The sequence below is a fragment of the Lynx canadensis genome, chromosome F1 (genome assembly GCF_007474595.2).
Source record: "Lynx canadensis isolate LIC74 chromosome F1, mLynCan4.pri.v2, whole genome shotgun sequence".
Lineage (NCBI taxonomy): Eukaryota > Metazoa > Chordata > Mammalia > Carnivora > Felidae > Lynx > Lynx canadensis.
This window is the reverse complement of record NC_044319.2, coordinates 53,412,265-53,439,431: the sequence shown is the minus strand read 5'-3', so window position 1 is coordinate 53,439,431 and position 27,167 is coordinate 53,412,265. Positions and strand designations below refer to the sequence as shown.

Genomic DNA, 27,167 nt, shown 5'->3' with positions numbered 1-27,167 from the left:
TCTACCTAAGTCGGGTGGGAGATCTTCCAATTCTGTGAGAAATATTTAGCTAAGTTATATGACTCAAATTTGTTTAGATAATATTCCTGGAAAGTTATTTCAATTCTCTTCACTGGTTTGGGAGTTGAAAGCATTTATGAAAATTAGCATGCCGGTTACTGACTCCCTAATTCTACATCTCTCCTTATCCAGAGGCAAGATAGAGGAGTGGGTGGATGTTAGTGTGTTGTGTGTGTGTGTGTGTGTGTGTGTGTGTGTTGTAACAAGAAGAGGGAGGGAGAGAGTGGGGGGGGGGAGGAGGAAAGAGAGAAGAGGGAACTGCTCTAGGGTTATATTATAAAGTAACCAAGAAAACAAACTTGAGCTCAGTATACTATAATGTATAACAATTGAGTATTAGAGACGCTCAGGAAGCCAGACTGGGAAGACAGCTGGATAAGAATGCTGTCAGCCTAAGGAGTTTTGCATGGAAGCCTTTTTGTTCTAACCAGCCAAAGAAGAGAAAGAGGAAAATGAGGAAGGATTGTCCCTTCATTATCACAACTGACAGTAAAAGGCTCCTTTTTTTTTTCTCCAAAGTAGTGACTGACAACTCCCAGCAGCTGGCCTCCCCCACCCCACATGCTGCTATCCTGATGGAGGGACCAGGTTTCCTTGCCACAGTTTTCTTATTGCAATGAAAGCTTTTACTACCCAACCTCAGGAGGGTCCAAAGTATTAGAAGTCATAGGGGATGCCTGTAAGAAGATGCATCTTGTTACTCAAAGAACTTGTAACACTTCCAACGCCATGAATACTTAGGTCTGATATGAGGGTGATTACGAGGGAGATTTGTTAAGATAGCAGCTAAATAGAGGGCATACCGTGCACACATTGAAGAGACTTGACAGATGCTCCAAGGATAATACAAACTTTGGGCAAGTTTTTTTTTTTTTTTTAATTTTAAGTTTATTTATTTTCAAAGAAAGAGAGAGAGAGTGTGTGTGTGTGCACACAGGTAGAGAAAGGGCAGAGAGAAGGAGGCACAGAATCCCAAGCAGGCTCCACACCATAAGCACAGAGCCAGGATGTGGGGCTTGAACTCATGAACCGTGAGATCATGACCTGAGCAGAGATCAAAAGTCACACCCTCAACCAAGGTGAGCCACCCTGGTGCCCCTGGACGAGATTTTGAGGAAAGGGAGAGATGTGGATTTCTCTGGTGAAGTGGAAAATATTAGAAGCACAGACAGAAAATTTGTTTAGTCTAGTAATGTAGTGTGGGTGCAGTTGTGTGTATGAGTACTTATCACGACCAAAGTGATTCCACTGTTTGCAAATTAGTCTGAAAGCACAGTTCGGGAGGTTAGTGGTGGTTCCCTGCTCACCTGGCCAAAGAGAAGCCTGGTGCAAGTCAAGGCTTCTACAAACAGCAGAAGAACAATGATGTTCAGGCTAAAGAGAGCCTACGTTTTTATTAATTATAAGGTCAGAAATCTGATTCTCTGGAATCAAAAGGCTGAGCAAGCAATTGTGAAGCAAGGACTACACAATGGCAGAGACGAATGCAACCCTGACCTTCCACGTGGCTTCTGGCATAATCATTGCTTTCCAGGCATCTGTGGAAAACACACCATCTCTTAGGTCTGCCGCCTAAGATGTGTTCTCACTGATCCATAACCTAGCAGTGGTCCTCAAGTTGGAATACCAAATGACAGAAGATGTGGTCAGTGGCTACCTAGATCGCTCCAACATTTGTAAAGGACCGGTGACGATTTGTGGAAGGACGCATAGAGAGGAGAAAGGACAATTGGGATAAAGCTGTATGTTTCATGTACAAAAGGATACTAGGGGGGTTGTCAGAAAAACAACTTAGATAACATGCATAAGATAATAAAGAAGCAAGAACTGCCTTTTAATTTTCTACTGGGAGAAACCAATAAGATATAAATTCCTCCGTTGTACCAGGAGTTAAAAGAAAATCATTGCCTACTTATTGGTTCATTTTGTAATTGAGATCAATGAAATTCTCTGAACAACAGCATGAAATCAATCGTAAAATAGCATATAATTCATGGCCGGTATTGTAAATTATAGTTTGCTTGACAGTAATCGGTGAGGTTTCCATGCACTGGGATGCATTTCCGTGTAACACGTCTCAGGATGATGCCTGTGGATCCATTTCTAATGCATATTAGAGTGATCTGTTTTTCCCTGTCTACAACCTCCCTGCATTTGATCTCATGCAAATGATGCAATCAAGCCAAATGGAAAACAAGATGTTGTTGCTAAGGGGCTCTGACAAACAGTGGCCTTGCGTTTTCAGGGTTCCCCCCCACCCTGCGTTTCCTCGGACCTCAGATTTGTGTACATACCTGCAATTGTTTGAATCCATTGATCCCTTACATGCCCTGAAGGCCTAATCGCTTCTGTAGAGACGGATTACCAAATCAGTTGCAGTTAGGCAGGGAGGAGACCGTTATCATTATATCCCTCTTTGCTTTACATTATAAATTAGTGGCTTTGTTTATGCTCATTCCCAGGAGAATGACTTCGTCCTGCTTCCCCTGTAGCCCTATTCTTCACTTTTTAAAATTAATCTTTAAGAAAAACCCCCCATTCCATTTATTCCTTTTACCACATCTCCTCTTCCCTGCCACCCCCCCCCACCTGATGCTGCCTCACCTTTTCTTCTGTAATATCCACCCCTTTTTCTCACATCTTCTCCTGTTTCACCAAGGATTTCCCAATCGGGCCACCTGTGCAGCTTTCGCTCCCATGTATCATGGTTAGATGCTATACCCTTCTTTTTTTCATGCCTCATTATTCAAAGGACACTAGTGACACTTCATCTTCTTATGGAAATACATTGAGAATAATCCACTTCGGGGTGGACACTAGAGGCATAAAATGACTTGGAAGTCAAAAAAGCTATTTAATCAGCCTGGCTTTCTTTGCACTATTGAGTTTATAGTTTTTAAATTCTCAGAATCAAAAGAAAATCCTCAATTCCTATTGTAGCAAAGACACAGCAGTCATGTTTCCCAAACTAGAAATGTGGCCCCCCTAAATTTGTGTGTGTGTGTGTGTGTGTGTGTGAATTAACCTATCTTGAGGAAAATGAGTGGAAATATTTTAATTGCATAGGTTTGAAAATCTTGGTTGTATAGTCATTCATAAGCATAAATGAGGCACCAGTGAGCATGACTCATTTATAAATCTGTTGATAAGACATATACCTGTATCTCTATTTCTATATAATTGTTTATACCTTTCTTTCTGTAGCTCCACTTGATAACTGACTTCACTCCAATAAAATTAGTAGTACGAGAATCACAGTCATTCTTAGGGGTCCCCTCTGGTCCCCTGATGCTGTGAAAGCTTCTAGAGACTTACATAGTTTCTTGGCATTTAGAGTATGGCCACCCATGGCACTTTCCTCCTCTTTGCAAAAGGATCACTATGGAGTTATCTCTCTCAGACCCAGTAGATCGCTTCATTGCTTTTGTATCGCACTAGGGAAACTGAAATTCTTGCATCATTTTCTATGGTCCCACCTGCCTACATACACCAAGGTTGTTTCTTTAGCTGGGATCTGTCACCTCCCTGGAATTCTACCTTGGGCACAGGGGTCCAAGAGCCTGCACGTGTCTTCCTTCTTCTATCTTTATTCCATCATTCTGGGAAATCTGAGGTGGTGGAGGCAAAGGAATATGCACTTCTTGTTTTTCCCACCATTATATCTGAACCCTGAGTCATCTGTCCCCTCAGTGACTCTGTTCAGAAAGGTTCTCTTGCTCTTTCTGCTTCCTGGCCAGCCACATTCTGTTTTATAGATAAAACCATTTTATAAATCAATTCTGGATTTATAGTTTAATTGAGGGGAATTTGGATGAGAATTTAAATGAGAGGAAAATAGGGGGTCAGGGGCAGGGGAGGACAGAAGGAAACAAATAGGTTAATAAGACAACCATGTTAATCTCAGCCCTCGTGGCACAGATATCAAACACCTATAGGGATTCAGAAGAGGGAGCTATACCTAAGGGCTCCAATTTTAGACCTCATTCAGTTCCTCTAGAGAACTGGCCAAATCATGGAAGGATGAAAAGAAAAGATCAATACAATGAAGAAAAAAATAATGGAATAAGAGAGTTATTGCTGACGAGTGCCAAGGGTCCAGTTGAAATCAGAAAACCTAAAATTCTAGTAGACGCTTTCAGTATGTTCAGCAATGTTTCTCATTCACATTTTAGAGGTATGGGAAACTTTAGAGAAATGGGATAGTGAGATTTATCCAGAGCTAGGAATTGGAAGAGCAGATATTGAAGTGGGGTGGGGAGAGGTGAAAAACTCTAGGGAGCTGGAGAGTATGGTTTTGGAAGGGGTCATCAAGGATTATATCAAGAAAAATGCAAATGTTAAAAATAGTTTGAAAATAAGAAGGTGCTAAGAGACTGGACATTGTGTGATGACAAAGGAGTGAGTGGTTGCTTTGATATGACAGGAGGAAGAGGTGGAAGGCTATATGTATGTGGTTGGAGAGGGCAGACTTTAAGAATCTTGGAAATAGTTCCAAAGATGACCAAGTAGTGGGTGGAACTGTGCTGAATGTCGAATAAATGAAGTAGAGGTGAAGGACATTACATTTGAGGAAGTTAAATGAAGCCAGATTCAGAGATGAGTCATTATTGAGGATGTTGGGTTGCCAAAAAGGAATTATAATTGAAAAGAAAACTGAGCCAATGCTGAAGTCATTGAGGAAAGGAGAAGTATGACATAGAAGGTATAAGAGGGCGTGTGTCAACTAGGTCTACATTTTCTTAAATAATGAATTGATATTGGTAAATTATGCCTGTCATTTCTCCACCTCTATGTGTATGTACATGCATATCATAGAACTTGAAAAAATACGTGTAGTCAAAAATGAAACAAGATTTAAATCATCCTTATGCCCTCACTCTGAGAAAACCACTGTTGAACTTTTGGGGTATCCCTAGCTTCTTGTTATTATGAAGCATTCATGTTTGAAAATTATGTTTTGGTATTCAGGCAAACACAACTTTGACTTTTTCTTGTGTGTGTGTGTGTGTGTGTGTGTGTGTGTGTGTGTGTTTTGTTTTGTTTTGTTTTAATAGTAAATCTCTTTCATCTCACAGTTACAGACCCCTTCATTGGCCTAACAATTAATTAAATTCTGGGATCGTTAGATATCATTCTATTTCTGAGAAAAGTTGGCAATCTGGGTAAGGGTCAGAGGTCTTCTTCTGGTCTTGCCCATTCATTCACTCAACAAATAAAACTATGCTCATTAGACATTATATCAGTTCTGGAGATATTGCAGTGTAGAAAATATCTATCTGCACTCAAGGAGTTTACATTCCCATTTGAGGCATATAAAGTCAAGAAATAAATAACATGGCAATTTCTGACATGTTTTGGTAATTATAATAAATAACTAAACAAGGCAATATGACAGAGAGTATCTGGGGATGATGGTGGCCACACCGTTAGATTATCAAGAGAGAACACGCAGGGGAAGATGAGCCTGAAGAATGAAAAAAATTCAGCCAAGTATAAAGAAGGAGAAAATATATTTCAGTTAGAAGGAATAGTACCTGCAAAGGCCTGGAGGTGTGACATGTAGAATTAAAGGAACAGAAATATGTCTAGTGTATGGAAGGAATGAGGAGAAGTAGGCAGGTGTTAAGTCATGTAGTATTTCATTGACCATTAATAGATTTCATTCTAAGAGAAATAGAGGGCCCAATGTAGTGTATTATTCTGGGGGAATCGAAAGATCACTCTTGACTAATGATCTTGCTTCTTTCTTCACCGAGAAAATTGAAGCAGTTATAAGGTAAATCCCACACACTCCTGTGACCATCTACCCACCTACCAGCATTCACACCCACATAGTCTGCCTTCTCCCCTATAATGAAAGAGTATCTGCCTTGCTCTAAGTCCAAATCCTCCACTTTCATACTAGATCCCATTGTTTCACATAATAAAGGAAAAGCTCCAGCAATTCTCTTCTTTTTCATCCATTACTAATTTTGCCATCTCTACTGGATCATTCCCATCAGCATACAACACAATTTTTATCTCATTTAAATTATTTTTTTAATCCCTGGACTCTACTTACCTTCTCTCTATTGTCTCATTTTTCTATTTTTGTCTACAACAAAATTTCTTGAAATAGTTGTTTATATTCACCATCTCTAATTGTTCCATCACTGTCTCATAAACTCACTTCAGTCAGGCTTTGACCTCCGTAGCTTCACTGAAACTTTTATTGAACAAATACGAATGACCGCCATATTGTGAAACAATGGTCAGTCTTTAGTCCTCATCTTATTGGACCTAACACCCTTAAAACATTTGATTAATTTGACTTCCAGTATTCCATAATCTTCTCCTTTACTCATACCTTACTGGTTGTTCTTTCTCTGTCTTCTTGGTTTGATTTCTGCTTTACTTCCAGAAAAAAAATTATATATATATATATATATATATATATATATATATATATATATGTATATGTATATATCAATTTGTATCCTTGCATCTTTTCTCTTTTCTATCCACACTCACATTTTTAGTGTTATTATTCACTTTAAATGTAAACAATATCATGATGACATCTCACATTATAACTCAGGCCAGGACTTCTTCCTGAAATTCCAAACTTAAATTCTTAATTGGCATCTCTCTTTGTTGTCTAATTGATATATCAAACTTTCCATGTCTAAAATGTTACTTCTTATCTTCCCGTTCCAAACTTGTTTTACTTTCTGTGATATTTTCAACCAAATTAATGATTACTTCATCCTTGCCTTTGCTGAGGCCCAAAACTTAGAACCAACTTTGACTCCTCTCTCCCTCTCACACACTACCTACAGTGCATTGAGGAATCCTATTAGTTTTGGCTTTAACACATATCTAGAGATCCTCTTGGAGTGATGTCAGCAACATGGCAGCATAGGGACTTCTCAGCTCATTCCATCAATTCCCCAATCCCCTACCCCCACCCAACACACCAGTTTGAGCAAGTACTCACACATAAAAATACCTTCACAAGAGCCAAGTACTTGAAGTGAGGGATTACAGCACCTGGGTAAAGCACTGAAATGAGAAAAGATGCATTAAGGAGGGTAGGAAAGATAGATTCACATTACCTCCATTTAACCATGCCCAAACCCAGGCATCCTGGCAGAGATCAAGATTCTCCCTATGGGAGGAGTGTAAGTGAGCAACCTAACTTCATTGCAGACCCCAGACCTGACCTCTTCATCACTAGACTGAATCCTAGCCTGAATCTCAAGACTGGCCTGCTATATAGAGGCACCACACTATTGGTTTCAAAATATATTAAAAGCCCATGGCATTCAAAACAGTATAGTATTGGCATAAAACAGACATATCAATGGAATAGAATAGAAAGCCCAGAAATAAATACATACATATATATGTGTATGTACATATATATGTACATATGTGTATATGTATATTAATTGTGTGTGTGTGTATGTATGTATATATATATATATATATATATATATATATTATATCAATTAATTTACACAAAGGAGCCCAAACAATGGGAAAAGGACAGTCTTTTCAATAAATGGTGTTGGGCGAACTGGACAGCCACATGCAAAAGAATGAAGCTGGACCACCGTCTTATATCATTCACAAAAATTAATCCATGCAATCAACACTTGTATGTAAGACCATAAAACTCTTAGAACAAATGATAAGCTTCAGCATAGATCTTATTGATGATATCTTTGGATCTGGACACTGAAAGCAAAGGCAATAAAGCAAAAATCAACAAGTGGAACTACATCAAACTAAAAAGCTCTACACAGAAAGAAAAATCAACAAATTGAAAATGCAGCCAACTGAATGGGAGAACGTACTTGCACAATCATATGTCTGATAAGGAGCTAATATCTAAATCGTATAGAGAACTCATACTTCTCCACAGCAAAATGAGTAGAGAAAAGCAATCCAATTAAAAAATGGACAGAAGATCTGTGTTGACATTTTTAAAAAAAGACATGCAGATGGCCAACAGGTATGTGAAAATATGCTCAACATCATTAATCATGGGGAAATGCGAATCAAAACCACAATGAGGACACCACTTCACATCTGTTAAAATGGCTATTATCAATAAGACAAGAAATAACAAGTGTCGGTAAGGAAGTGGAGATAAAGGAACCCTTGTACACTGTAGGCGGGAATGTAAATTGATGCAGCCATTATTGAAAACAGTATGGAGGTTCCTCAAAAAATTAAAAATATAATTAAAATATCACCCAGTAATCCCACTTCGGGTATTTTTCCAAGGAAAATGAAAACGCTAACTCAAAAAGATAGATGCACCCCCATGTTCACTGCAGTATTATTTACAATAGGCAAGATATGGAAACAAATTAAGTGTCTATGATGGATGAATGTATAGAGAAAATGTGAGGTATATATAAATACACACACACACACACACACATGCACACACACACACAATGAAACATTATAAATAATGAAATCTTGTCACTTGCAACAACGTGGATGGACCTTGAGAGGGTTATGCTAAGTGAAATAAGTCATACAGAGGAAGACAAATACCATATGATCTCACTTATATGTTGAATTTAAAAATAAAATAAGCTTATAGATACAGACACTCACACACACACACACACACACACACACACATACACACACACACACACACACACATGCATATACACACAGGAATGATAGCCATGTAAAGAGGAATTCCTGCCCTTTGAGACAATATGGATAGACCTTGAGAAAATTATGCTGGGTGAAATAAATCATACAAAGAAAGACAAATACTATATATTTTCACTTATATGTGGAATAAAAATGCCTAACTCAGAGAACTAGAGAGCAGAATCATGGTGACCAGGGGATTGAGGCCAGAGATGGGGGGAGGAATAGGGAGACATCAGTCAAAGAGTATACACTTCCAGCTATAAGATGAGTAAGTTCTGGTGATCTAAGTTATAGCGTGGTAAACATAGTTAACAGTACTGTATTATATACGTGAAAGTCATTAAGAGAGTAAATCTTGAACTTTATCACCACACACACAAAAAGGAAATTATGTAAAGAGTATGGAGATGTTAACTAACCTTATTGTGATCCTTTTGCAATGCACATGGGTATCTAATCATCACAATGTACGTCTTAATCTTACATGTGTGATATGTTAGTGCTTCACTAGAGTTGAAAAAAAATACCCAGAATCCGACTTTTTTTTTTACTTATGACAGCCTCCACTTACTTGATTACCACAATAACCTCTTAAGTGAGATTTATGCTTATGCTCTTGTTCACTATAATCTGTATTCAACCCAGCAGCCAGGGTGATATTCATGAAATCCATATGATCATGCAACAATTCTGTGGAAAATCCTCTGGAGTCTTGCTGTGTAGGATCTTGGATGAAAACCCCAAATCCGTGCAAAGACCTACGAGGCTCATGTGACCTGGTCCCTCATTAAATCTCTGATGTCATCTCTTACTTCTGTTTCACGTATTTGCTCTGCTTCAGCCACACTGGCCTCCTTGCTATATCTGTTACAGGCATTTTCCTCCTTCCAAGCCTTTGCTCTGTTCGTTGTCTCTCTTAGAATGGCCCTCCCCATAGAATCCCAAATTGACTCTCACCCCTTCCAAGTCTTTAAAAGCTCAGTATGTCACTTTCCTGCCAAAGCCTCCACTGATTCTTGCCTTTTAACATTACCCAGCACTCCTGATTCTTCTTGCTCCATTCTATGCTCATTATAGCACTTTGCAATTATACACCACTAATAGCCTTAAACCCTGTTAGACATTTAGTTTAAAACCATGTTGTCTCCTAAAATGCAGTATTTTTTCACCCAAAAACCCCACACCTTACATAATCTGGGGGCACACCCTAACTATGAATGTAAAACTTGACAAGGTTTGGTATTTCAATCCCAGTTCATCAGTCATACTGGGCCTCTTAAGTAACATGACCATCCCAAACATACTTACTTCTTCATCCTGGTCTCCCCCAGTCCCCAACTAACATAAAAATGCAAGTTTCCCAATCCACGGAGGAGGATATTTTGTGACAATAGAATCACGATATAGATGGTAACCCTGGAACCAATTGCCACAACAGGCTACTAGGCATCTGAGGCAGATTAATATTCCTGGTGCGTTTAGGAGTTAGGCGATCAAGGCCACTTTCAAAGTATGAAGGCTGTAACATGAAAGGGAATGGTTCGTTCTGTAATAAGGAGATTCTGTAATGTGGTGATACCATGATGATGTAGTCTGACCTCATCAGCCTGAGGATGGTAACTAAGGATTAACTTAAGTAAGTACGAATTAACTAAGGATTTTTAGCTGTGCAAGTCTGTTCCAACAAACACAGACAAGCAAGTATAGGGCCGCATTTGAATGGTATGAGTTCCTCACCAGCTACAAACTGGGTAGCCCAATCTCGACCTCAACAAGCTAGGATGTAAGTAAAAACTTCCCCTCCACAGAGTTCCGTTGTCTAAGAACATTGTAGCATCCAGTCTTATTTGCAGCTGGGTCAAGACAGTCTAGTATGGACAGCAATGATGCTCATGCAAAATATTCCAAAGTCTCTTGGAATTGACCACATGGAGTACAATTTTGGCAGGGGCCTATTCTTTCAGAAAAGTTAGAGGTACTGTCGTGTTCAAATACCACACCTTTCTCCTATTTGAACTGACAGACCCATCAGGGATTCCTGCTTTACTCCAGGTGCAGTGCCCTCCTTGATTTTGCTCTTGAAACTGGACTTAGAGTCAGACTGGACTGGACTGAAACTGGACTTAGCTTCTCCTTCCTTGGGAATCAAGGAATTCAAACAGGCCGTAGAGAGGCTGTATGGCCACCAAGTTCTTGGCAATCAGAAGGAGAAGGTGAAGAGGACAGGGGGATGGTTGGTCATGTGTCCTTTGCATCAAATTTTCCTATAGTAAATAGTAGTTTACACTCTTTGTGGCATATGAGACCACCGTTCTCATGATTTTTAACTTAGTAAGTCTCATAGAATATTAATCCAAATGGAGGTACCCCAGTTCTGTCTGACTTGTGCACATGTGGCACAGCATTCCTGTCATCTCTTAGCAGTTCCTGGCAGTACTGTACTAGTTCACCACGGGCTCCAAAATGTCCTTGTAACATATCTTCTGACCACATTGTTTGGGGGTGCCCACCTCAACTGGTACCACTCAACTGGTATCAGTGGGATAAAATTGTAATGAAAACAAGGCTTAATTGAAAACATTGTGAGTCTCTTCTTGATGGCCACTCTTTTGGTCTAGAGTAACTATATTTAGTGTAAAATTATTTTTTTGCCTTTTTTTTCTGATGCCCTACATGTTTAACCAATTGACTGTACGTTGCATGAAAACCAAAGTGTTCTTTTCTAGTTTACTTTTGCTATCTGTGCAATGCAAAATCTATTTCCCTAAATTAGGTTGTACTTCATTAATCTTTTAAATGTGAAATTGTAATGGTTCAAGGTTAAGGAGATCTTGAAATATGTGTTACTTAAATTATGACTAACTTATTTCAAAAATATCCCAGAAAATAATTACTTCTAGTAGTATAAAAGTATGAATGATGTTTATCAACCTGGTAAAGTTGACTGAAATTTGGTTAGACTCATCAACAAAATATTATTTTTTAAAGGTTTATATATTTATTTTTGAGAAAGAGAGAGGGCGCGTATGAATATGCAAGTGGGGGAGGGGCAGAGAGAGACAGGGAGACAGAGAATCCAAGCTGACAGCACAGAGCCCAGATGCAGGATTCAATCTCCTGAACCGTGAGATCTTGACCTCAGCCAAAGTCAAGAGTCGGATGCTTAACAGACTAAGCCCCCCAGGTGTCCCTCCACAAAATAATTACTGAGTACCTTTATAAGAAAGTGCTCAGGGTATTTCAGAATTGAATTAGTAAAATACAGATTGGCTTATTCTAATGCAAGGGGAAATGACATACATTAGAAAGGTAGACAGAAAGTGCTAGAGAAATTCAAGCGAGGGAGAGATCATTACTAGCTAGGGTACTATCCCATTCTCTCCATCAATGGTCATACCTCACTCAACTATATCTAGATCATCTCATTCTTAGTTCTTTATTCATTGATTCAAACATATATTCAAAACCTACAGTGTGCTAGACATTGTGCTAGATACTGAGAATGCAAAATCAATCCTTCCCTCACAACACTCAGTCTTATGATTAGGAAGTCACGTAAGCAAATCACTGTGACAGTGTTATAATGCTATGCAAAGGTATGTGTAAATACTGTGGGAGACAAAGGAGAGGGTAATAGCTCCACCTTGTGCCAGGGGTCACAGCAGGATGTGTTAGGAGCATCTTAAGAAAGAAACAGACTTTTGCACTTAGCCTGGACAACTTGAAGGTCAAATAACAGGCAGGCAGGTGGACAAGAGAAGAAAAGAATTCTGCAAAAGGAATTACAAGCACAAAGTCATTGTTACGAGTTATGTATTTGCATTTCAAAAGCAACTCCTGTTGTCTTCAAATATGCTTTAAAAATAATTTAAATGTCTCATTTATTTTTCAACAGAACCATTGAACTAACTCTAAACGCAGAAAACGATTTACCTGGTCATAGACATTCAAGAAGACAGTCAAATTGTTAAAATGAAAAAGTTAAACCGAGAGTTTGACTGACACTTGTCTGTTTAAAAATAACCGTAGTATATTTAAAGGATAAAACAGCCTATATTTATTGCTATTGATTTTTAGGGCTATTGATTTTTATTTTAAGCTTTACTTTAACTGTTCTAAGAAGTAGGAATGTAGAGGAGTTGTAAGATCACCTGAATAAAAAATATGATGGTAAATAAATTCTTTTTCTCTCCACCCTCTAGATTTAGCAGTGTTTACGCCCCACCAGTTTCTACTTAGTGCCTGCACGCATGTGGGATGCACAAACAGTTCCCTGGTCATACTGTCCACGGCACAGCGGCCACCAGAACATGTGGATTCCCCACTTCTGACTGTCCTGGATTCTAGAACAATATATGTCCAGTAAGTAGAAATGTTTTTGTTGCACACTGGTTTATGCAGGAATCCCAGTGAGCTCAATCAAGGGAAGGGTTTGTGACATAAAATTAATTTTATTGTGATGAAATGCATAGAAGTGATTAGTTCAGTGGTTCTGGGAACCTTTGATTATTACTTGCCAACTTAATTTCCATTTTGTCTTTATGCAATCAGGCTGAGCTACATACGGACACAGATTCTGTGGAAACTTCGCTAAGGGGAAACTGACCACTTACAAGACTGCCTTGGGCTTTCCATATGGGTGGTGTTATCAGTGATGAGTTGGAATTAGAAAGTCTAAATATATATTTTCTTTTTGAGTGTAAACTAGGACCTTCGTGTTCCCTGAAAGTTGAAGTCAGAAAGGAATTTTCACATACAGGCATGTTCAGATTATTTTTGATATCGAGTGATTCTTACCCATTTCCTGATCTGAGGTGCAAGGCAACTTGTGGTGCTGAATCAAAACTTAGCAAATCTGTCTTGCCGCCAGTTAATACTTGTTTACATCCATTTCTGTTGGTCTCAGTTTTCCCACCTGTAAAAGAAGAGTTTGGGCTGAATAAATTATGATATTCATTCAAGCTGAAAAAACATTATGCTTCATACCCCATGGTTCCAAGTCTGAACTGGCCTATTGGCTTTCAGTGCTGCCCTAAACTGAGCCCGCATTACTTAGGCCAAAAGATTTCCCACTACTCTAAGTATTTCTCAGTTTCTCAATTTCTGTCTCTTTTATGATTTGCCCTGCTCATTGTCACCGACACATTGTAAGTCCTATCTGGACTATCCTCTACTTTTTCTTTTTGCCTACCAAATCCGATCCATCAAGGATAGTCTTCTGTATCTAGGTATATTCTCACCTCATTCAAGAAGTTTTATTTGACTACTTCATCACTTCAGTCCTCAGCTTCTCTGTATTCTGTAGTTGTATGTTAATCTATGTTAGATTGCTCATTTTTGTGGCAATTGTCTTTTTGCAAAGCGACAATTATGTTATCTCTCGCTCTCCCATTTCTCATAGGTTCTCAAATGTTCTACTTCTCCCGTCTTGTTCTATGGCTTAAGTTCAAAATTAAATACTCGTGCACACATTTACTATATTATTAGCTAATTAAAATTATAAGTAACTAGAAAGCAGGCACTGTGCCATATTTTCTTTATACCATTCAGAATAGACATTTAATAATTACTTGGGTTTTTTTAACTTTTTTTTAAAGCTTTCAGTGTGTGTGTGTGTGTGTGTGTGTGTGTGTGTGTGTGTGTTTGAGTGGCATAAATCCAAGTTCATATGCGTCCTTTAAAAATCTTGCACATTTCAGGTTTGACTTGAATGAATGATGGATAGTCATGCTATATTTTTCCATTCCCAGGTGGAAACAACCAAGAAATGTAAATGGAATTCTGGAGCGCTATATATTATATATTTCAAATCACACGCATAATTTTACAATTTGGGATGTCATCTATAACAGCACAGAACTTTTTCAGGATCACCTGCTTCAATACCTGTCCCCTGGTAATAAATATCTCATCAAGCTGGGGGTAAGTTCACTTTACTTCTGTCACTTTCTCTTCCTTTCCTTGCTGCTTCTCTTTCCTTTGTCCCATCTACTCTCTCTCCCTCACTTAAAAAAAAAACAAAACAAAACAAAACAAAAAATACACAAAAAACCCAAAACCAAAAACTCACGTATTGCTATTGAGACAGAAAACTCCTTTCACATTGTAAATGTGAATATGATCTAATACCTACATATTTATTTTATATTGTACAAAATGATAGCATAACAATCTGAGTCAGTAGATTTTTTCTAAATCTAATTTGGGATTATCAGAAATTATTTCAGTTTTGTTATTTCTAGAATGTCATAATTGATAGGACTTTTTCTACAATGCCTGAATTAATAAGGTTATTTCCCCATGGATCTTGTATTCTTTCGGAAAACAATGTACAGTATGAAAACTTAGGTCTTATATTTTAAAAATGAAGGTTTAAATGACCCTCAAATATTCTGGATTGTTATTATGTTCTGGTTTACATTACATTTCTTTCTGGAAAGAACAGTCACTTAATAAAACCCTAGAATCAACATACTTTAGAGGTCTTTAGACAGACAATAGCATTTTTTAATGCAAAATAGCACTTTTATACAAAGGTCTTTTAAAAGACCTTGATATTACTGTGGAATTTATACTCAGTACTTCCTTTTGTTTTTTGATGAAATATAATCTTTTTTAAGTTTAATAGCACATCTGAAAATAACTGAATATAAACATGAGATTGTCCCTATTTGTTTTAAACACACTCTTCATTTTATAGCAATACCTATATAAGGATATTTGCTTTGATAAATGCCATAGAAAATATTCTGCTCTTGATTATGAATAAATTTACATTTATGTAGACACTGTGTATGCATTCATTTTACTTAACATGCTCTTGAATGCTCTAAATATTATACCACGAGAAAATAAACTACATTCAACTATTGCTAACTGTCTGACCTGACACCACAAAACAAGGGCAATCACACAATGTTAAAAATCCTGTTCAGAACTGACTCCATGTGCCTAGGGGTTCAGCACACAGATTGGCTTACAAAACAGCATCTTTGATTACTTACTTGTATTACTCAATATGTAAGAAATATATTAACTTGATTTTCAAAAAAACTGATACAGAAATCCACACTATTTTCAAAACAGTGGTATTATCAAAATCCAGAAAATACTCTATTGCTTAGAAGCAACCAAAATTAAGTAAAAATTGTTGTATTTTTAGTTTTTATCAGGAGACAAAGGTCATGAAACAAAGTTATACTCCCAAGGCGAGTTTTGGGATATGCTGTGCAGTCAGTAGAAATCCACCTCAATATCCTATTTTGTATACATCTATATCTTTAAAAATAAATACCCCTAGATCGGAAGTCTGCTCTCCTGAGTTTCAATTCAGACTTTACTAACAACTATGTAACCCAAGGCAAATTCACTTAACTGCCCTGATTTTTGCATTCTTTCAGCCTAAAATTGGGACTTTGAACTAAATTATTTTTAATGTCTCTTTGAGCCCTAAAATTCTATGACACTAAATCATTCTATGATTCCAAACAGTATTCTATGGAGTCAAATGAAATCTGTCAGCCACTGAGTAATGTTGATGCAGGATGCCATAAAGATGTGGAAGTCTTTGCCCTAACTCTTGTTAAGGAAATAAATTTGCTCACGCCATTTTTGATTTTTTTATATCATTGTATTTATTAGTGCAGAAAATACACTAATATATTTTTCAGGAAGTATTCAACTAAAAAGCTTTTTTTTATTAACTCTATAACCAGTAAATTAAATGAACCAGAACATTTTAGGTTCATCTTGGTTAATTGAAGGATTATTATATATTTCACAGTTTCCACATAATAACTGGCTTTCAAGGTCATTAGATTAGTAGATGGAGATTAGGTTCTAAGCCAAGTGGAGTTGCCTTTATAGTCGGTCTTAGCATATTGAAAGTTTCTGAAAAATAAAACATACAGATGGCCAAGCCTTTAAGAATTAGAGGAAGATACACGAGGATTCAAACCGCTGTGATTTACTCTAGACTCAGAGAAGGTGTGTTACTTCAAGTGGCTTCATGTAATATTTCCTTTTAACTAGATTATAAACTCCTAGAGGGTAGAGACAGTATCTTTCAAAATTCTATCTGTGGAGTCAAGCCCAGTGCCTGGTAGAAATTGGAAGCTCAACCAACGATTCCTGAATGAATGAACACTAAGTCTATTTATTTCATAAAGAATCTGAGACTTCTGGTATGAGTTAGACGGTTTGCTGTACAATGTGGGAGTCGAGGACTGTGTGGTTCCAAGCATATGTTTTTCCTGCTGGAAGAAACAGCATGACATGTCACTATATTCAACAAATGGTATTGTGGAGTGTGGTAGCTCCATATAAAGATAATAAGCCAAAAATTAAATAAAGAAGCTAGTACCACAGACAAGTTTCAGTATATGTGTGGTCTGATAATTTTCATATTACTGCTAGACATTTACCTCTCGATGAATGCTAAGTGTATTTCCTGAAAAGATTCTTGGACATGATGAACTTAATGTTTCAAAAGATCATTTATAGATAGCATGGCCTTGTTGTATTTCTTCGCACTTTAAAGTATGTTGCATTCTTAATATCCTCAGAGCCTGCTTATCTGAAAATAAACTATTGATAAGGAGAATGCTAGCTTTGGATTTTCCTGACAGCCCTCATTTCAAAATATTTGATATACATTGATTAGTTACTCATGTCCTTGCCCCAAAATTGAATCCCCTATTTGGTCAGAGGTTACTGGTCATTTCAGAGTGGTAATATCACTTTGTAATTTAACAAAAATGGCTGCAACTGATAAAAGCTATGGGAGATGAGTTGAAGCTCCTTATTGTAATGGCTCAGAGGCTTTCAAAGACCTTGCCATTTCATAAAGGCATCTTGAGTCAATCCCACCCTTTTGTTTAGTTTTTCCAAACCAGAATTTTAATCAGCATTCAACTGCACTGCCTGCAGTGGCCCCTGGTGCTGGCAGGTCAGACAAGATACTGATTGATTCAGTTTCATTTAGATAATATCAGTTAGATGTGACCAATAGGAAGCAACTTTAAGAGCATTTATTTCCTTGTTGAAGGAACTGCTCACTTAGCACTTCTAAATGTATGCAAAAAGTACATGGAAGAAACAAAATAAAATATTGTGCAGGTAATTTTGTTACTTCAGCAGCCTCTTTATAAATTCTGTTTTATTTGCAAGAAGAATTCTCTCATAAACTACTTGGATTCCTCCAAGGCCTCTTTGCCAAAATATGAATTTATGGATCTCAGATGACACAGCCCAAAGAACAATCCTTCCAAACCACAGCACGGCTTTATTTATCCCAAAAGGCATCCTAAAATTCTCAAAGCAAAGTAAATTTCAATTCACATTTTGTTTTTAAATATACATATAATTATATATCATTTAGTACACTATTTCTTTGAGGAGAGTTAGCTGGGGACAATTCTTAGGACATAAATAAGAAAAAAATAATAGTGACAAATAGACTATTAGAATTAAATCCCAGTGTGTTATAAGGTTAATAATAAGATGCTCCAACATTTTTCCCCACCTAAGGAAAAAATCTAGGAACTGCAGGTGGGCAGATTTAGCTCTCTCTGAGGATGGGAAAGACTGTTCTTTCCATCATTTTCCTTTGATAATTCAGCTGTTCCACTTGGCCTCTTTTCCTGCCATGTTTTCTAGTGGACTTTTAGCATGTTTGAAATGTTTTATTTTCATTTTTCTATTTTAATGTTCAGATAGTTTTTTCTTGGGCTAACAATGACACGTCCTAGAGCTTGAGTCAGTGTTTGGCCACAAGCTTAACTGATTCCTCTTTATTTGCAAAGATTGTATTCTCAGGAGGAGTATGGTTTATCTCTTACATATATATGCACATGCTGTAACTAAGAATTAGAGGAAACCCACAGAGGTTAATTAGGTCCCAATCTTAATGCAATTTTATGTCCAAGCCACAGTTTAAACCATCAAAAACTTGCTTACGCTGATGAGAAATTATCCTGGAGGTATGGGCCACTGTTACATTCTTCCAAGAGAAAGTGAGATTGATCTCACTTATTATATACACTTATATAATGCCATTTATTATATATACTCCTCATAAAGAATTTGCAACTATTTGCAACAACTTGGCAAAAAGTATACTTCAACTAAGAAAATGTCTTTAAAAATAAGTCAACTCTCTCTTATTTTTAGGAGAAAGAAGATCAATTGTGTTAAGTATCAAAAGGTTGTTTCCTTAATATCAAAGTGAAAAGCAGGGAACAGGCCTAAAGAAATAAAAAGGTGTTTTAATTTTTTATATTAACAATAACTACCTTCCTTGAAAATGGACTAAATATCTGCTTTTTACATCATCCTGTGATTTTACTTCATTGTCCTTATAGGTTTTTGGTAAATTGTAGTGTTTTTTGAACTATTTTTTTTCTTTTTGAAACATTTTAAAATTTTATCGTGTAAATTACACGTGTAACCTAAAAATATGCGGAACAAAGCTTAAATGTAGTTTTTTCAAATATATGTGTTATATCAAGATATAATTCCTCACACTCTAGCAAATATATTCTGGAAACACCCTGTTTGTATGTCTCCCTTTCCTGGAGAAATGCTTATCCAATAAGTTGGGCAGCAAAGCTAATTTCCTAATACACTTAAACATTTATTTTGGAATTACTTGCAGTAATTTCTGGGTATCTTTAACATACATGTTTTCACTGATGACATTAGTAATACCTTATTAGGGAGCAGGACGATTCTGTGATCACTTTAAGTGTCCTGGCCATGTAATCAGCCCATTTCCTCTAGCACTTGAGTAAATGATTTGACCCTTTTCACCATCAAACAGTCATTCAACAGCTGCTTTGTTGTTGAGATATGAGAAATACTATATTGTTCATTTTCACATTGTGTTACACTTTAAACATATTGGTCACATGACAACAAATAAAAGACAATTATATTTGCCACAGATCTTTTCTTTTCCTACAAATCACTTGTTTTATCCTAAAGTAGTTTCAGTCTCTAGTACTGTTCTCAGGTAGTGCGCACACACACATGTGTGCACTTAATCCATTCTAGAAAACCCTGGGTAAGGCTGATTTCATCAAGGCTATTCACCCAGGCAATATATGCCCTACCTCTAGGCTCTAACATAGGAATTACTTACAATTCATATGTGCATACATTCTGGGTTATTTTCTAATTATTGGAGATGGCTGTCTCATGTCCTAAAAGGCAAACTAATTAAATGTCAAACCTCAGCATTGAAACAAATATATTTAGTGGAGGGAGGGGGGGGGGGAGATAAAACTATTTTTAAAAATCCTGAACTCTTATAATGAATGCTCTTTTTTTCAATGCTCACTTAAACTTTTGGGACCCAGAATGAAATGTGTGTGTGTGTGTGTGTGTTTGTGTTTGCGTCTCTCCTCAGGCTTGCACGGGGGGTGGGTGCACAGTGAGTGAGGCCAGGGAGGCCCTGACCGATGAGTGTGCACCCGAAGGTGTTCCAACCCCCACAGCGCGCTCCTATTCACCTTACTCCTTTAACATCTCCTGGACTGAGCCTGAATATCCAAATGGTAAGTGAACTCTTTTAGCCTCAAGTTAAAAAGATGATTAGCAAAGGTAAATTAATATTCTAAATGGCAGCTTATATGTGGTGCTTAATTTTTAATGATCATTTTAGCACATAAAATACCTGAGATAGTATCATTGTCTGTAGTTGGGAGACTGTAGTTTTTAGGCGAACACGCAATTTTGGTGGCTCAAAAGTGCTCCCTTTTGATAGTTCTTGTGTACTGCATCTTATTGTTTAATACATTCCAGAAAAGGTTGAAAGGACAGATGAGGATTCCCAAAGTGCTGTTGTGACAGTGACATTATATTTGCAATGACTCTCTGGTTTTGACAGTCTGTTCGTTCTTGAACAGGGAGAGAGGTGGAAAGCCTGTGCACATAACGTATTTCAAAATGCCTTTGATTTCACAAGTTCATCTTAAAAGAGACGACTTGGAATCTGTATTTTTAACATATTATAGGTAAATATGTCAACATGCAGCTTTTAAACAGTGTCTATATTAAATACATATATATATTAGGGACACCTGGGTGGCTCAGTCAGTTAAGCATCTGACTTTGCCTCAGGTCATGATCTCACGGTTTGTGCGTTTGAGCCCCATATCTCTGTGCTAACAGCTCAGAGCCTGGAGCCTGCTTCAGATTCTGTGTCTCTGTCTCTCTGTCTCTCTGTCTCTCTGTCTATCTCTCTTTCTGCCTCTGCCACACTTGAACTCTGTCACTCTCTTTCAAGAATAAATAAACATTAATTTTTTTTTAAATATACATATTTTATACTTGTTGAGCTTCATATAGATTGTGTAGATTTCTAAGTGATATACACATCTTTGCATAGTTTAGAGAATTAAGTCAGCCAGGTAAAGTTGTCTAAAATAAAATCTTATTATAATGATTTTGTAATAACTTGGAGGTAGAAATTGCTTTCTTCATTTATTGTAAATATCTTTAAGTTTCACACAACACAGTGTCATTGTTCCACACTGATAGAAATTTAGTAACATCAAGTCTTGCTCCCTTTAAAACACATATCAAGGCTTTAAATATCATAGAAATAGTTTTAGGTAGCTAGTTACTGAATACTGAGATGGCCTCTTTTAGCATAGCCAAAGAGAATGGAAGAAAAAAAATGATAATTTTATTAGTTTGTCTTTTGTTTACTATGATATTAATTATTCTAGTCATCTCATTTTAATTAAACTTTTGGCAAATGCATTAGATATATTTGAGGTAATGGAGAGAGCTCAAATAATTAGAGTAAGTGATTATCTCTGCTTCTCAAGTGATTCCTATACTGTTACAAATTTTCTAATAAAAAAATAAATGGATCTCTATTTGATACTTACATTAAACAGTCAAAAAATCTTGCCATCCTTCGTGCTCCACAAATGAATCCAGTCCATGCAATGCAAATTTGAGTGATTTATTCCAATTGGATTGCTGTTAAATGCCATCACGTGATTTGCATCATAAAATACAATACTTTCAGTCATAACGACTGGTCATTGCAACTCTGGAACAGCAGCTCTACTTGGGATCCTAGGTTGACTGGAGAAATACTCACCACATTCCAAAGAATATTTGTATATTATGTTTGTGTATTTACAAGCAACTTTTAAATACATGTATTGAAACAAAAAGAACTGGAAAAACTTTGGATATTTGCATAAACACTTTCATATTCTAAAGTGTTGCGTTTAATCACATTAGAATTTTCAAAATTTTGATTGTGGGCAATGGTTAGACAGTTAAAAAGTAATAGTGTTCATTAAAAAAAAAAAACTTTCATTACTTCTGTCTTCACTTTCCCCAAATTTTCCAGTGTTTGATTTCTACTGTCCATTGTCTGGAGGGGGATAATGTGATTCTTGGAAAACTCCGTGTTCATCTATTTGTTTTTAAAGCCCCCATAATACCCCCTGAAAACCTGAAGAATAAAATCCAAATTCTTTAGTCTGGCATTCAGGTCACTCCCCACTTGTGGCTCAATCTGCATTTATAGAGCCTTGTAACACACTTTTCTTTCTAGAATACTTATGGCTTACTGTAAGCTTGCAAGACGTGGGTGTGCAGTCAAATTGTCCTAGAGGCAAATATGATCTCTTATGTGTAGTAGTGTATTACTTTAGGAAATGTACTAAATTCTATGAACCCCAGTTCTCTTGATTATAAAATTGGAGTTGATCAACCCCTATCTTCTTTTATCTTTACTTGTGGAAATCTAACCCATTCCTCAGGATTAAACGTGGGCCTCTTATTTCATAAAATTGTTCCACTCTTCCTTGAGTCAAAGTTAAGCTTGCCCTCTTCTCTTGATCACATATCCTGTTTCTAGGCTTTCATAATGGTACATACTTCATTCCTTCTAGGTTCAGATTTATTTGGGTACTTGTCCAACATGACCATCCATGATAAGGACCACAAATCATTCATTTCTCTTTACCTTCACGGAGCCTAACAGTGCATTATAGTTTCTGTTGGCACCTAATTATATTTAGTTTATTCAGTCATTTCTTGTGAAAAATTCCACTTGATCAGGAGCATGTATACTGTAGTTCTGGCTCTCTAATGATACCAACAGAAAGAATGGTAGTTGCAGGCCAATTCCTGAAATATCTTTGTTTGGGAGGTATTTGTTCCTGAACTGTATTTGTTTAGCTGTGTGGGGTCTGATGCTAGGTTTTTCTTTTAGCAATTTGGATTTTTGCATTTGAATGAAGAACTTTTAATTTCCTTTTCCTTGGTATACACAGGTCAAATTTAATGGAACTAGACCCATATTGCAATATGTGCTACATTAGGGTTGCTTCCTAAGTTCTGAGTATGCTGCAGAATGAAATAGGTTCCATCCTTATGTTACTAAAGAAACCCTTTCAAATTATTTTATTTATTTTTTTTGTTTATTGATTTATTTTGAGAGAGAGAGAAAGAGAATGCTGGAGGGGCAGAGAGAAGGAGAGAGAGAATCCCAAGCAGACTCCACACTGTCAGCACAGAGCCTGATGCGGGGCTCGAAGTCATAAACTGTGAGATCATGACCTGAGCCGAAACCAAGAGTTGGCTGCTTAACCAACTGAGCCACTCAGGCACCCCCAAATGATCTTAAATAGTGTTTCTGAACCTTAACTGATCATTAGAATCATCTTAGGGGCACTGGTTGAGGAAGTAGATTGCAGTGCTCCACCAGAGCGCTTGAATAATCAGAATATCCCATAGGCTATGTTATCATCAAACATCCTGGAGTCCTCCAACTGGAGGACTTTATATTCATCATATCCAAGTTGATTTCTCCACATGTTCTCTGCCCTTCTACTTTCCCTTTCTCCTGTGTTCCTCCTCTCACTGATTAGCACAACCCAGTCATGCCAGCCAGCAACCTGGATGGCTTGACTTCAACCCATGCCCACTCCTGACTTCTTTTGCCACATGACCCCCAACTGCACTCCTCTAATGAAGGTCACTGATATTTCTCACCCAGATAACTTCAAGAGCCTCCTCATACCCTGCAAAAATCTGAATTTGTTTTTTCAAAGTGTATTTTTTGATGACCTCCTAGGTACCATCGTACCAAGATGAATCTGCCCAATCCTTTATCTTAAGGATATTATAGTTTCTTGGGGCAACAAATAATCACAAGGTAGAGATGTGAACAAGGTGCCAAATGAATGGAGAAGAAGCTCCCTGAGGAGCCCTATGGGATGTGGGAGTGGCATCTCTCTGGGTCTTCCAGAGATGTATGTATATGCATTTAGATGATCATGTTGTGTCATGGAGGCTGCTTGCATGGTTTTGCACACTCTGGGGGCGCCTGGGTGGCTCAGTTGGTTAAGCGTCCGACTCTTGATCTCAGCTCAAGTCATGATCTCACAGTTTGTGAGCTTGAGCCCCACATTGGGCTCTGCAATAACAGCATAGAGCCTGCTTGATATTCTGTCCCTCCCTTTCTTTCCTCTTCCCCCACTTGCTTGCTCTCTCTGAGACTCTCTCTCTCTTTCTCTCTCTCTCAAAATAAATGGATGAACTTAAAAAAAATCTTGACTCTGTTAGTCAACAGTTATACATAAATAATTATTTCATAGGACTTATTAACATGAAGAAAAGTTGTGGAGAAACAGTAACCCCACTTTCAGTAGTAACTATAATATTTCCAAATATATGCCTATATGTGACAAAATATGAGAGGTGTGAAAGGCTCTGATAGAAATGTCTAGTTCTTGCTTGGTAGACTTCAGCCACCATGGGTTAGGAAACAGGCTCTCTGCTTTTTATAAATGATTCTGATTTAACAGTCACTTTTTACTCATCACAGTCTTGTGATAATCCTTACCCAGTGGCTAAGAGAATGGCCTCTTGCTCTTCTGGTTTCCATTCTCTTCTTTGTCTCCCACTCTGCTCCTGCTTAACAGCTTGTACTGGAAGCTTTCTCTTTGCTTCAGGATGTGCTACACATGCTGTGAGCATTTTTCCTATTCTGGAACATTTTGTTCTGTGCTGTACTGGGAGTTCTAAGGATAGTGCCTGACTCATAATAGATGCTCAATTAAAATTTTGCTGATTAGCACTACCAAAAGAAGAAATAAATGCACAGAAGATAACAAGTGCTGGCAAAGATGTTGAGAAATTAGAACCCTTGGGCACTGTTGGTGGAAATGTAAAATGGCACAGCTATTATGGGAAGCAGTATGTAAAATTCCTCAAAAAATTAAAAATAGAATTACTATGTGATCCAACAATCCTACTTCTGAGTATTTATCCAAAAAAATTGAAAACAGGATCCTGAAGAAACATTTGCACACTCACAGTCATGGTAGCGTCATTCACCTTAGCCAAGAGATGGAAGAAACCCAAATGTCCACAGACAGATGAATGGATAAACAAAATGTGGTGTGTGTATATATACAATGGAATACCACTGCCCTTAAAAGAGGAAATTACCACCTTTGGGATGCAGCAAAGGCAATCATAAGAGGAAAGTATATAGCAATCCAGGCCTCCCTAAAGAAGGAAGAAAGATCTCAGATACACAACCTAACCTTACACCTTAAGGAGCTGGAAGAAGAACAGCAAATAAAACCCAAAAACAGCAGAAGACAGGAAATAATAAAGATTAGAGCAGAAATTAATGCTATAGAAACAAAACAAACAAACAAAAAACAGAACAGATCAATGAAACCAGAGGCTGATTCTTTGAAAGAATTAACAAAATTGATAAACCACTAGCCAGTTTGATCAAAAAGAAAAAGGAAAGGACTCAAATAAATAAAATAAAGAATGAAAGAGGAGAGATCACAACCAACACAGCAGAAATACAAACAATAGTAAGAGAATATTATGAGCAATTATATGCCAATAAAATGGGCAATCTGGAAGAAATGGACAAATTCCTAGAAACATATCCACTACCAAAACTGAAACAGGAAGAAATAGAAAATTTGAACACAATCATAACCAGTAAGGAAATCGAATTAGTAATAAAAAATCTGCCAAACTCAAGAGTCCAGGGCCAGATGGCTTTCCAGGGGAATTCTACCAACATTTAAGGAAGAATAAACACCTATTCTCTTGAAACTGTTCCAAAAAATAGAAATGGAAGGAAAACTTCCGAACACTTTCTATGAAGCCAGTATTACCTTGATTCCAAAAGCAGACAGAGACCCCACTAAAAAGGAGAACTATAGACCAATTTCCCTGATGAACATGAATGCAAAAATCCTCAACAAGATATTAGCCAACTGGCTCCAACAATACATTAAAAAAATTTTCACCACAACCAAGTGGGATTTATACCTGGGATGCAGGGCTGGTTCAATATCCACAAAACAATTAACATGATTCATCACATCAGTAAAAGAAAGGACAAGAACCATATGATCCTCTCAATAGATGCAGAGAAAGCATTTGACAAAATACAGCATCTTTTCTTGATAAAAATCCCTCAAGAAAGTAGGGATAGAAGGAGCATACCTCAAGATCATAAAAGCCGTAAATGAACGACACAACACTAACATCATCCTCAATGGGGAAAAACTGAGAGCTTTCCCCCTAAGGTCAGGAGCAAGACAGGGATGTCCACTCTCACCACTGTTATTCAACATAGTATTGGAAGTCTTAGCCTCTGCAATCAGATATCACAAAGAAATAAAAGGCATCCAAATCGGCCAGGAGGAGGTCAAACTTTCACTCTTCGCAGATGACATGATACTCTATATGGGAAACCCTAAAGATTCCACCAAAAAACTGCTAGAATTGATTCATGAATTCAGCAAAGTTGCAGGATATAAAATCAATGCACAGAAATCGGTTGCATTCCTATACACCAACAATGAAGTGACAGAAAGAGAAATCAGGAATCGATCCCATTTACAGTTGCACAAAACCATAAAGTACCTAGGAATAAACCTAACCAAAGAAGTGAAAAATCTATACACTGAAAACTGAAGAAAGCTTATGAAAGAAATGGAAGAAGACACAAAAAAATGGAAAAAGATTCCATGCTCCTGGATAAGAAGAACACACATTGTTAAAATGTCTAAAGTACCCAAAGCAATCTACATATTCAATGCAATCCCTATCAAAATAACACCAGCATTCTTCACAGAGCTAGAACAAATAATCCTAAAACGTGTATGGAACCAGAAAAGACCCTGAAGAGCCAAAACGATCTTGAAAAAGAAAACCAAAGCAGGAGGCATCACAATCCCAGACTCCAAGCTATACTACAAAGCTGTAATCATCAAGACAGTATGGTATTGGCACAAGAACACTCAGATCAATGGAAAAGAATAGAGAACCCAGAAATGGACCCAAAAACGTATGGCCATCTAATCTTTGACAAAGCAGGAAAGAATATCCAATGGAATAAAGACAGTGTCTTCAGCAAGTGGTGCTGGGAA

The 27,167-nt window shown here is 37.3% G+C and overlaps 1 protein-coding gene across 1 annotated transcript in view; it reads left to right on the top strand.

Annotated features, from left to right (window-relative positions):
- The window catches only part of USH2A (usherin), a 739,358-nt gene that overhangs the window by 367,426 nt on the left and 344,765 nt on the right, over window positions 1-27,167 (top strand). The window contains exons 32-34 of the mRNA XM_030302386.1: window positions 12,927-13,086; window positions 14,475-14,646; window positions 20,132-20,279. Of these exons, the coding sequence (XP_030158246.1) occupies window positions 12,927-13,086; window positions 14,475-14,646; window positions 20,132-20,279 (480 nt within the window). The remainder of the gene's footprint in view (window positions 1-12,926; window positions 13,087-14,474; window positions 14,647-20,131; window positions 20,280-27,167) is intronic.